This window comes from Microtus oregoni, unplaced genomic scaffold (genome assembly GCF_018167655.1).
Source record: "Microtus oregoni isolate MIOR12 unplaced genomic scaffold, Mior012 000005F_ref0000423, whole genome shotgun sequence".
Lineage (NCBI taxonomy): Eukaryota > Metazoa > Chordata > Mammalia > Rodentia > Cricetidae > Microtus > Microtus oregoni.
In genome coordinates, this window is record NW_024543064.1 from 13,806,954 (window position 1) to 13,819,845 (window position 12,892).

Consider the following 12,892-nt stretch of genomic DNA (forward strand, 5'->3'; position numbering starts at 1 on the left):
CACCATGTGGTTGCCGGGAATTGAACTCAGGACCTTTGGAAGAACAAGCAATGCTCTAAACCACTGAGCCATCACAGCAGCTATTTTGAAGGAGAGACAAAAAGTTCCACTCTAGGTCCTTCTTGGCAACCTCTCCCTCCCAACAGGGTGCTTCCAGAAAGCCAGGCTCAGATGGAGATGGGGTGAGTGAGCACATGCATAAGCAGCAGGAAGGAGCAAAGCTACTGTACATAAGACCATTAGGAGAGCCTTAAAATCCCAGCAAACCCCACAGCCATAAGCTCATTAAGATTGGATGCAGTTCAGCCTCGATTTCCACCGTCCCTGCTTTGTGCTAATCTCCTTTAAGCACACACACTTGGCTTTCTCTCTGCTCTATTACCATACCTTATAGCGACAGACACTGAGGAATCCTCTTAGCTACTCTGTGCTGTGCAGAACAGGCCCTTGCTTTTCAATAGTGGAAGCCCTTTAACCCCTCCACTGGAGGGATTGTTGGTAAAGACCTGGGCTTGGAAGAGACTGTGAAAAGCGGAGAAGTTCTGCTCCTGAAGAGGGACAGACTCATACTTTCTTCCTTAGGTGACAATGGTTAGCCGAGGACTGTCACCTCTGCCTGCAGCCCTGCACTAACCACTCCATCCTCTTACCTTACCTCCAACCTGTAAGCTCAAAGCACAAATACCTCACAGATGGAAGACTTGGAACCGGACTTGGTGCGGGACATGAAGACACTCAGGAGTCTCATTACAACCAAATGGACTTCGTTCAAGGCACTGCGCTCATTCTTCTTGGAGACATCCTGCAGCAGAAACAGAAGTTCAGATGCATATGCCTCCTCTAAGCTCCTACAAGATCCCCCACGCCTGGGGCAATAGAGGCTGCTGCACTCAGAGGCCATGGGAAGATCCTTCATGCTTTTACTTTTACTTCGCGCTAAGGGAGGTACTGCACTTACTATTTTTAGTCCCCTGAACTAGAGGCTACAGTAGGCATTTACCCCTTGTGATGGTTACTCTAACTGCCAACTTGATATAATCTAGAGTAACCTGGGAAGAGTCTTAATGAGAGATTTATGGATCAAGCTGTCATGTGTAAATGTCTGTGAGGGACTGCCCTGATTAATTAATGTAGAAAAACATAGACTGAAAGCAGGTATCAGACACCATTCCTGGAATCTGTGCTCAGGACTATAGAATAGAAAAAGCAGTTGGGCACTGAGAGTGTATTTCTTTAACCCCAGCAGGGAGGCAACAGAGGCCCACCTGGCCTAAGAGGTCAAGGCAGTCAAGGCTATGAAGAGAAACCATGCCTGGGGTGTGTGTGTGTGTCTATCTGTCTGTCCACCTCCCTATCTATCCATCTATCCATCCCTCCTTCTATCTCTATCTATCCATTCCTCCATCTACCTATCCCTCCATCCATCTACCCATCCATCTATCCATCTATCTCTCCCTCCCTCCCTCCTTCCATCCATCCCTCTACCCATTCATCCTTCCCTCCCTCTTTTCATCTATCTATAGACACACAGAAAGCTAATTGAGCACTACCATGTGTCCATTCACCCTGTACCCCGCTTTTCCCATCTTTCCTGTAGTGATGACTATAACCTGATCAGTAAACTGAATAAATCATCTCTCCTTTAATGCTGCTTCTGTCACAGCAGCAGAAATGAAACTAGAATCCAGAGGAAGTCCCCCTAGGAAAGGAAGAACCTAAAAAAGACTCCTGGCTAATCCCTGCTCTTCATACCTTTCGAGTTTTACCTTTTTGTCCATGCCAAGCTCAGCAATGAGCTGGGAGAGCAGGTTGTCCAGGGCCCCCTTGTCTTTCTCATCTTCTCCATCCAGATCTGTTGTGAGCATCAGAATGACCTAGCAGGCAGAGAGTGAACACAGAGAGTCAATTTTCCAAGGCAGAATGGAAGAGCATGTGTGTCATGAAGCAATCTTGACCTTGCTGACTTCTCTGCCCAGCCTGAGATGCAGGGGATAATTCTAGATTCTAAGGTCTGCCCAAGTTTAAGTGCTCAGAGTTGTAAAAATCAAATTTTAACTTGTGCCATTTGGGGCATCGTTGAAAAGACTTTATAGAAACTTTATAAAACTATCAAGTAACACGCCAATCAAAGTGGTGTGAAAGAGGATACTGTGTTCATCTGAGAATTAGAGAACAGTGTACTCTAGTACTGAGGATAGAGAGAAACGCAGACTGTGTGTCAGGAAAAGCCTTGTGCTCTAGTTCTGTCAGTTACCTTGCTGGACGACCTTGGGCATCCCCTAACCACAGCTATAACCTGAAGGGCTGAAACTTGCAGCTCAGGCTGCATTCCATCCTTTTTGTAACTTTAACACCAGCCTTCTGAGGCCTCTGAAAAAGTGCACTGTCCCAGGGTAGCCTAACAGTAACACAGCTGATCCAGGAGAATTGTGAGATACCTGCATGTATGGGATGGCTCGGACACCCCCAACGTTTCGTAACTGGGGTAGTGTCTGCAGTAATCTCTCCAACAGCATCAGACGAACCATGTGCAGTCTGAAAAGCCAAGGAAACAGGGAACATGAAATGGCATATACAGCTCCTGCCTCTGCCACTGGGGCCAATGAGGAGCTGGATACTTAGAAATAAGCCTAGCATGGTAAGCAACTAAGGCTGGGCACAGTGACATATCCCTGTAATCTATCTCGGGACACAGGAGACTAAAGCAGAAGAATCTGAGTGGGAGACCAGCCTGGGCTCTGAGGGAGCTACAGGCCACCACTTGTGGGTACTTAGAGAGATCCTCTCTTCCAAGAGTAAAACAATAACAATAATAGAAATTATGATTACTATCAAAATAATAATAGAAGTTATTATTAAAGTATTATGAACAACTTTATGCCCAACCAACAGCTTTAACATAATAAACAGATTCTACATAAGACACAAAATGACTAGACTGATTCATAAAGACACAGAAATAGCTGAGTGGTGGTAGTGCACACCTTTAATTCCAGCACTTGGGAAGCAGAGGTAGGTGGATCTCTGTGAGTTCAAATTCAGCCTGGTCTACAGAGCAAGTTCTAGGGCAACCAGGGCTACACAGAGAAACCCTGTCTTGAAAACCAAAAAGAATAATTCTCTATCACACACACACACAAAAATCCCCCCCCCCCTCTGTTTTTGTTTTTCAAGACAGGGTTTCTCTGTGTAGCTTTGGAGCCTGTCCTGGTACTCTCTCTCTAGACCAGGCTGGCCTCAAACTCACAGAGATCTACCTGCCTCTGCCTCCCAAGTACAGGGATTAAAGGCGTGCGCCACCACTGCCCGGCAATTTTGTTTTTTTTTTTTTTTTTTTAAGTCTTCCCTCAAGGAAAATCCAGACTCAGATCAATCTTTACTGGTAAATTTTTCTAAAAATCTGTGAGAGACATAAGAAAACTGAAACCAGCCCAAACTCATTTTATGAGGCCAAAAGATCGTGACACAGATATTTCAAAGAAAAATTCCAGACCTTAGCAAACATTAGCAAAGCAAGCCCAGAGAGGAAGGGTTAACTTACGACCAGGCATCCCCACAGCTTTGCTTAGTACAGCAAGGCTACTACAACTCACACTCTTCAACTGCAGTGTGGGTTCTGACTTAACACCGAAAAAGAAATATAGTACTACAAAAAAAACCACACTCAGCTGGGTGCCTTCCACAAGCCCTCAAAAGCTGCTCCAGCCAGACATTAGTCAAAGCAGCACAGTCCAACTCCCAAAGCATTCTGGGAGGCACAGCACCCTCAAGTCAGCAGTGGCTGGGAGGAAACCGGCAGCTTTCATTTCCTTTAATACTTGGGAGCCCACAGTCTTAGCACCCACCACTCCATCTCCCAGTTCTGAATGCTCAAGCAGGCCTGGTGTCAGTGACAGGCTGGTCCTGACCTGTTGCTAGTGTGCACATCTCCTTCAGCTTCCCCTTCACCTTCTCCCTCAGAGCCATCTCCCTCCTGGTGCCCAGTGGTGGTGCTGATGGCGCCTGTGCTTGAGCTGACGCTCCCTGGTCCAGCTGGGTGCCCCTCAGCTGTGGCATCACCATATGCACTGCTCCGGCCAGACACTGGAGGGAAATGATATTAGAAGCACATCAGTTTCCAAGGTCGGCCCTAATGGGAAAATGTTAGCTCTCGACAGTTTCCAGCTTCATGAAGGATGGCAGAACCCTGGTGTGGTCCTGGTCCCACCTGAAACCTTTCAGATTTTACCTGTGCAACTTGCAAAAATGCCCTTGGCCTCAGCTCAGAAACTGCTAGCGTGTGCAAACCTCACAGTAGGTATACTGGGAGAATGGCTTGATTAACAATGAATTCCCTCAGGAGGCTTCCATATTAGCCACAGAATTTGAGCTCTAGTCACAGAACACTTGACATTCCATGGCTGAGGTCAAATGAACTCCACCAGACTCTGTGAGTCCCCACAATTCTGCAGAAAGCAATCACAGGACCTTCCTACCTTGTCTGCCACCCCTGCCCCCCAAGCCCAAAGAGATCAAGACACCCGGGCACATTACCACTGTGCTCGCCAGCCACAGAGTCCACGGCACTTCCCCCGCTCTCTGAGCCCACACTCCCGCCATGGTCAGCGGGCGAGGTCCGCAGGGTGGAGCCATCAGTCGCTGCGGTGCTGCCCTCATCATCTGAGGCTGGAGCTGAGAGAGTAACGAGAGCTGTTACAGGTACAGACCCCTCCTTGGGGCGAAAGCACCACAGCACACTGCAGAGGACACAAGGCAGTTTGAGTGTCCCGAGGTTACAGAAAAAAGGGCAAGATCTGCTTTGCCAATTGATCAACGAAGGGAACAGACACTCTACAGGGTGCACTGCCAACAGCTATCAGACAGAAGTGAAAGCCCAGTATACTGGGCATTTCCTTCACTGTTATAGCATGTGCAGATTCTGTAAGATTCTGTGACATGGACAATGAGTTTTCTAGCTGAATGCTTCATGGTCACCATTGTTGAGGTGTCCCTGACACCTACTGAGAGATCCAAACTAGCCATTGCCATTCAGAGCACAGAATTCAACGAGGCGTGCTCAGCAATCCATCTGCTGTTATGAAATCACTAGTCATGAGCTCAAGTCAACTGTTTGATTTTTGTCTTTTGTTTTTGTTTTTTTAATTAAATGACCCAGAGGAGAGCTCATTAGAAAATTTCACACCTCTTCATCCTCCTCCTCAGATGCTAATAATGAAGCAAGGAAATTCCCCAGAGACAGCCACAGCATCCAGGATCAGGGCTGAGCTGAGACAGGAGGAAAATGCTGGATGAGATACACAGGGGAGGAAAGCCAAGACAGCCAGAAAGCATGACAGACATGACCAACACAACACCACGACCACAACCACGACCCTTAAAGCCTGAAGTGAGGGCAACTGAAGAGACCTCAGAGAAGCAAAAAGCCATGACAGCAGGCAGGGACAGCCACTCTGTTTTTTTGTTTTGGTTTGCTTTTTGTTTCAGATCTAAGCAGGCTAACCTTCCCAAAAGAAAAGCAAATGCAGGGATGCAGCAGTCTGAACAAGAATCCATCCCTTCATGTCTGGGTTGATTTTCAAAGGATCTCTCCCATGTGCTGCTGCCACCCACAGTTTGGTCCAACTCTTTATCTGGAAATTTATCAGGCTAGGAAAGAGACTCAAAACAAAGACAACATAAGTGAAGGTTTCCTAGAGACTGAATGGACCAAAAAAACTCTCTCCCAAGCTCACAGGTCACTGCTGACTGCTTATGGTTTTAATTGATTTGCAAATGAAGGCTTAGACCTAAAAGTGTAGCTTTATTTCTCATCTCTTTCCATACTGTCTAACATGTTAGAACTCTAGCACAACACTGTAAAGCCAACATGATGTTCCTCGGATCTCTCAGTATCAGCCAAAGCCAGGCAGCATGCAAAGAGTGAAGAAGTGAGGTCACAAGCACTGATGCGAAGTTGCAGCACTATGCCTTCCACAGCACATGGCTAAAGCCGAGGCAGAAGCAGGAAGTCCAGGATGGCCTGTCAAAGCAGCTGCCCGTCACACTCTCACAGCACTGAACAGGGCTGAAGGGTCTTGAGGCCCTGAGCCAAGTTCCTTGCTGTGGACAGTTACCTGATGCTGTGGTGTCAGAGAGGGTTCCTGCGTCCAGAGAGGAAGAGCTGGGTGCCTGGCCGGATAGTCCCAGGCTCTGCAGGCCCAGGGCACTGCTGCTGCTGCCTGGGAAACAAGTGGAGAGTGAGCACAGCATCCTGTCAGCCCCATCCACAGCACTGCTTTGGCCATCTGCTGCCCTCAGGAGTCCAAACACCAGCATATGACCTGTCTTGGCCACTGCTGTCTACCCGCCAAGTTTAGTTATAGATTCAAGATGTACCCATCCAAAATCAAACCAGCAGTAACTATGAGACTGGCTTCCAGTCTTGAAATGTCAGAGCCATCCCTCACTCTCCACCTGTACCTCTGAGCAGCTCTCACCCAGATCAACCTCTCCCCCAATTGGGGACAAGCTACATCAGCAGGGTATCAGTAACTGCCACGCCCTCTTTCCTGTGCAAGGTTGCTGTGTTCCTGGCATTGCCTTCTACCTTGCTGGTCCTGCTGCAGGCTCAGGGCAATGGCTAGTTCAACCATGGTCTCGTCATCTGCATCAGGTGGGATGTCCAGCATGGGAGGAAAGCCCTCAGCACCTGCCAGCAGGGCCTCCAGGGGAGAGGGGTTGCCATTGTTGACATTTTCAGCTGTTTCCAGAACCATCGACTCAGACTGCAGAGAGAAAATTTCATCAGTGTCCCCCAGCACACAGTAAAGCTGTTGAGTAGGAACCAGAGAGGAGCTGGAGGCTCCTCCTCCCCTCTTCTGCCACCAGACTCACCACCATCTCAAAATCTCCGTGGTCTACCTCACTCTGTTCCTGGCTTTCCTGACGAATGTGACCACCATCGGGGATGCCTGATGGCTGCATTTTCTCATCTGCGTCATCATCATCGTCATCATCCTTGTCTCCTGAGTCAAAGAAATCCCAGTCATGTAAAGGCACTCCTTCAGTGACATATAATGTGACTGGTCATATAGCACGGAAGCCTAAAGAAGGCCCCAGCTGGCACCCTCCACTTGTGAGGGCAAACTTGTAGGCACTGCACTGGAGGCCTACTTTTCTTCTTCCTTGCAACTAGCAGGGTCTAGAGAAGATGGCGGTTGGCAGTAACAGCCCATTCCCCTTCCCCCGTCCGCCCGACAGGAAAAGACTCTTATAGACGAGAAAGGATTAAAAAAAAAAAACAACAACAAAACCCAGAAAAACAGAAACTAAACCACCACAGGCCCTACAGGCTCCATTCTCAGAAGACAGAACTTTGACAGGACAGGGAATAACTCAAAAGAATGTTGTCGTCCCTGTCACTGCAGCCTAGAACTTCATTCTCTAAACAGGTCTGTGCAATTCAAACTACAACCATGAGAAAAGCCAAAACCAGGACTGAAATCTGAAGCCATAGACTGGAAACTGAGGCCATGTAACAGGTCCTAACAGATTCCTTGTTTGGGGTAAGGCTATGGAAAGCCCTCTACCAAGCAGGAGGCCCCGGTGAGATTTCGGGCTGTTAGAAAAGGATGGAGGACTGTCTTCCACTTGCTGAGTTGCTAAAGCAAGTCCTTTCTTAGAAATTCTAATTTCCCATACTGTGGGTGTGGAGGCCAGGTAGATGTCAGTTGCCCTCCCTGTCACTCGCTAAACCCAGCACTCACTGACTCAGGGTGACTGGCTGCCAGTCAGCCCCAAGCACCAGCCCATCTCCACTTTCCCAATGCTAGGGGTCTAGACGCCAAGTCCTTGTGCTTACAAGGCAAGCACTTTACCAGATGAGCCACCTCCTAGCCCCTCACACAATAAATCTTAATTCTGAAAGAGTGCCTGAAAGTTACAGACATATACATTCCTCAAGATATGCACTGTGGGATGGAAATACAGTTCAATGGTAGTGCGCTTGTCTAACATGCATGAGGCCTAATTCAATTTCCAGTACTGCAAAAGAAGACAGGATTGTTCCATATTAGGGACCAGCTACTGAGCACCTGAAACATAGCTAGTCCAAGTTGACAAACTCCCAGAGGGAGTCAGACACTGGATTTCAAAGACAGCACCACAAAATGTAAAGCATTTTAAGTTTTTATACTAACTCCTAGTTACAACAGCAATATACCACATTATCTCTAAACTTATTGTAACTTATATCTCTGTATTCTTCACAAGTGTGGCACTTAGCCATGCAAGCACATCATGAAGGAAGTCTGACATTTGCTGCCTATCATTAGCATAGTCATATAATAAGTCCACTCAGGGCTCTGCTTGTAAGCAACACATTGGACCTTTAATGAGATTGTTATGAAAAGCAGTTTCGTTCTAAATAAAAAATAAAATATATTTAATGTTTAGTCATTGTGACTACTATCTATTTTCTGTGGGGTGTGTCATAGCTCACATGTAGAGATCAGAGGACCACTACAGTGATCAGTCCTCTCCTCCTACCACAAGTCCCACAAATCAGCTCAGACTCAGGTTGTCAGGTTCAGGAGGCTTTTCAATGACTACTGAACCTTGTCATTCCACTGGATAGCCCAGGCTAGCCTTGAGCACCGAACCCTTCTGCTTTATCATCCTTCTGAGTGCCAAGAATACAGGCTTAATAGCATACTCAATAGCATGCTTGCCACATAGACCATGCTAGCCTTAAATTTAGTCTCTGTACCCTCAGCCCACTCCTACAACCTCAATACCACAGTGATCTTTAAAAATATTTATTTATTTGTTTGTTTTTAATTTAATGTGTGTAAGTACTATATGTCTGCATGTCAGAAGAGGGCATCAGATACCACGCAGTTGCTGGAAACTGAACTCAGGACCTCTGGAAGAACAGCCAGTGCTCTTAACCTCTGAGCCATCTCTCCAGCCTGCCACAATGATTTTTAAAATGTCTTTTACATGTTTTTCCTATGGTTCTAGGATGTTTCACCCAAATGCAAGCTCTTCATTTAACCACGTGGAAACTGATAATTAGACGCTGTGTCCTGGACATGTTATCATGGCACCTTTATGTTCCCATGGCTTTGGCCTTATTTTATTCTATTTAATGCATTTTTATATGCCACCCTACTGTATAGAATATTAAAGGAACAGAAAACTGAAAAGACCCTGGTCAACATGAGTGCATATCCCAAAGCTGTACCTTCTTTCTGAGCCCCCTGGCCCACCCGGAGTACAACCTAAAGCCAAGACTTCACATTACCCATTGGTGTGTTGCTTCGAGGGGAGGAGGGCAAAGTCACGTGTCTCCGCTTGTTCCTGGGCCTTAGGACTCGAATTAGAGCTTGTTTGCAGGAGAAGCTCACTGCAGGGTCCTAGGGTTTGAAAGGAAAGTGTCAAGCTCAGGTATTCCATCAACATGAGCAGTGACTCCACCTTCTTCTACTATCAGCCACTTACATAAGGCAGAAGTCTGTCTACTCTCACCTGCGTCCTCCTGGCCAAATGCAGCAGGATGGAGCAGGCCAGCCTCTCCAGATTTGACATGGTAAGACCATTCACCACCTTTCTGTCTTTTAGCTGCTGGGGACAGTCTGCAAGGCCATTTGATCCTGAAGCCACTTTGGCTCTCTACAAATGAGCTTTGACTTTTCATCAGATAATCAAGCCCTGACGTTCCTCTTTGCTCCATGCCATAAACAGCACTTTTCACACTTATCTTCAGGAACAGCACAGTAACACAGTCATTCATGCATTCATTTCAGCAGTATTTACTCAGCAGTAACCCTACAGCAGGTGTCGCTGGGAAGAAAGAACTAAAGAAGGACCTCCCTTCCCAGCCTCACTCTCTACAGCTTTTATTGCTGTTAGCAATTACTGACTCCCATTAATTTTTTTAAAAATATTTATTTGTGTGTGTGTGTGTGTGTGTGTGTGTGTGTGTTTTGCTTGCATGTAGGTTTATGCACCTATGTGTATACAATGCCCAAAGAGGCCAGAAGAGAGTAAGAGTCACAGGCAGTTGTTACTTGTCATGTGGTTTCTGGAAACTGAGCCCCTCCACCTCTCCAGCCTCTCCCAGTAGATTTTAAGTCTATCTGATTTCATTATGTTGGATACTTCAGGCTATTTTCCACATACTCCCAGGCTGAGCAGAGGCACCCAGGGTTGTGCTGATACGTACAGGACACAACAGCATCTGCATGTAGATCTTGGATGCTGTGTTGATACAGTCCAGCTCGCAGGTACAATAGCCATGGATAATGTCTACCAGTGCATTAACAGTAGCTTCAATATGAGTGAGGCCTAAATGGAAGAAAAGGATCATCTGAAAATCTGCTAACAAAAACAACCCCAGACCTTGAAAGCTTGAGACAAAAGCACAAATCCTCATCACATTGAGGACAGCTAGACAAAATCAGGCATACACACAGCAAAGCAAACCGATAAAACACGCTGTGGTGTAGCCCAACTGTGGCTGGGCTGCTTTTATTAAGTCTGCCAATTCTATGAAAGTCCTCAAAAGCCCTTGCAGACCCTGTACCAAAGAAGTGGGGATCAATGCAGACAGTCACAGACAAGGCAGGGAACCTCAAGGTGGGCAGATAACAACACCCTTATGCTCCCCTAAACCTGAGGTACTGACAAAGTAGGTCTCTGACAGGCGCCTTTGAGGGTGTAGGTCTCAAGTGATCTTCAAGCAACAATGGGGGTATCTACTCTTCTATTTGATTATAGGGTCCTACCTCTTCCCCCAACTTTGAGGAGGTAAGAGAACCAAAGCAACAATAGCATGGGAATAAAAACACTTTTCATGGCTGTTTCTACTACATTCCTACCTTCTGAATTGTCTTTCTTATTTTTTTTTTTAAACAAAACAAAAAACAGGATTTCTCTGTGTAACAGCCCTGACTATCCTGGAACTTTACTTTGTAGACCAGGCTGACCCTTAACTCACTGAGATCCACCTGCTTCTGCCTGTGCTAATATAAAAGGCATGCACTACCATGACTGGCTCAAGTCTTTAGAATGCTTTGTTTTTAAATAACAATCAGAGAGTTGTCATGACGATTGTTCCCCATGTCAACAACGTAATCCCACAAGAAAAGAGGATATATACAAGGCACGCACACACACCTGCCTACCACACTGCTAGTTCCCATGGGTAGCAATGCACTGAGTTCACACATGGATCTGTGCTACTGCTCTGGAGGAGGAGGTCACGCTGTTGAAGGGCTTACAGCTAGTTCACTAATATCAAGATCCAAGAATCCCTGTTACCCTGTTAACATGATACCTGGCAGGCAGGCAGGTGCCAGGAAGGCATTCTTGGGCTTAGAAGCATGGAGTTTCCAGAAGTGGTTCACAAGCTGAGTGATGAAACTACAGCCATCTCCTTCCACCTGCTTCTGTGGTTCTTTCCCCTCATCTGCTCCTTCTACGCAGGAGAAAGGAAATTATTAACGATGGTAAATCTAAGACAGAATTTAATTTGTTTTAAGGTTAACTCAGGTCAAGGAAGCTTGCCTGCGGAGGGAGTTTCAAGTGGGGCCCCAATCAATATGCCAACTATCCCTAGATTCCAGCAGGCACATCTGGGAAAAAAACAGTCTGGGAAAGGAACATCACAGAAAACATTGTGTGTTAGAATTAGACAGAGAGGGGAGCATTCGGATCTTTACAGCAGAGTCAAAGATGCCTGTTCCAACTGTTTGACTAAACCTAGGGGAACGTCTGAGATTCCTCTAGATTGATTGCAAGATTGTACCATTAGAAGGACAGACAGGAAAGCAATGGCATACAGGAACACGCAGGTGATAGGGGATGGCAGAGGCATCAACAAGCTCTTTCTAATGATGTCAAGTCAGGTTTGGGACTGAGCCATAGCCAGCCAGTGTGAGGAGAGATGCCAGAAGAAGCACTGAGAAGCCACTGCACACAAAGTACTACTGCCAGAACAGCACCACAGCACACAGCACACTGCCTCCAGGTACAAGGGCAAAACCAAGCTCAGCTTCACCCAAAAAGCATAACCTTCTGCACCCCTCTACAAAGAGATACAGTGAAAGAAAATTCCAGTCCTGCCTGTGGCACCAGGGTGAAACTAAGCTCAGTTCACCCTGGAATAACTAACTTCACAACAGACTAGCTGAGGTACAGAACACTAAAAGCAAATTTAAGGATGGTCAGGTTAGTTAAAATGGGACAATGTCAGAGACCCTACAAAGTTAAAACACAGGGAACAGATTATCTGTCATCAGAACCAATAAGAGCAGGAAGAGCACCACAGAGGGCAAAGAAGGTGCATTAAGCAGGTCTCAGGACCACGGCCACATAGGCCAAGTTCACCTGTTTCCATCTGGGGCAGCTTGGACTCCGTAAAGTGCACAAGGTTGCTAGGACGCATGATGGCAATCGAGCGAGCTGTGATCACTAGCCGCTGGAACACCTCAGGGTCCAAGTCCTTGCCTTCTTTGCTGGATGTGTTGAGACACTGCACAGCTTTGCTCAGCAAGGCCTGGTCCTATAAAACACAGGGTCACAGAGGGTCAACCGTAAGCAAAGGCAGGACAGTAAATCACATGGAGGACTGGAAACTTCTCTCAAGAGCTGTCACCAGATATCAAAACCCATCTTCAGGCTACCCAGTGCTCAACTGCTTGATACAAAAAGTCAACAATTGGCCAGGTGGTAGCGGCGCATGCCTTTAATCCCAGCACTCTGGAATCAGAGGCAGATGGATCTGAGTTCAAGGCCAACCTGGTCTACAAAGTGAGTTTTAGGACATCCAGAGCTGATACACAGAGAAACCCTGTCTTGAAAAACAAAAGACAAACAAACAAAAGTCAACAAGCACATTAATGGCTTCACA

At 46.7% G+C, this 12,892-nt stretch overlaps 1 protein-coding gene across 2 annotated transcripts in view; it reads right to left on the reverse strand.

The window, feature by feature from the left end:
- Ubr4 (ubiquitin protein ligase E3 component n-recognin 4) overlaps window positions 1-12,892 on the reverse strand; it is a 114,209-nt gene that overhangs the window by 44,325 nt on the left and 56,992 nt on the right. The window contains exons 52-63 of one of the 2 annotated variants that reach the window (XM_041652997.1): window positions 12,370-12,544; window positions 11,318-11,458; window positions 10,205-10,326; window positions 9,284-9,395; window positions 6,874-7,004; window positions 6,587-6,764; window positions 6,114-6,218; window positions 4,534-4,665; window positions 3,909-4,083; window positions 2,439-2,535; window positions 1,767-1,874; window positions 686-802 (exon numbers count right to left, since the gene is read on the reverse strand). In XM_041652997.1, coding sequence (XP_041508931.1) covers window positions 686-802; window positions 1,767-1,874; window positions 2,439-2,535; window positions 3,909-4,083; window positions 4,534-4,665; window positions 6,114-6,218; window positions 6,587-6,764; window positions 6,874-7,004; window positions 9,284-9,395; window positions 10,205-10,326; window positions 11,318-11,458; window positions 12,370-12,544 — 1,593 coding nt within the window. Of the gene's footprint in view, window positions 1-685; window positions 803-1,766; window positions 1,875-2,438; window positions 2,536-3,908; window positions 4,084-4,533; window positions 4,672-6,113; window positions 6,219-6,586; window positions 6,765-6,873; window positions 7,005-9,283; window positions 9,396-10,204; window positions 10,327-11,317; window positions 11,459-12,369; window positions 12,545-12,892 lie in introns of both variants that reach the window. The other variant, XM_041652996.1, reaches the window with a different exon arrangement.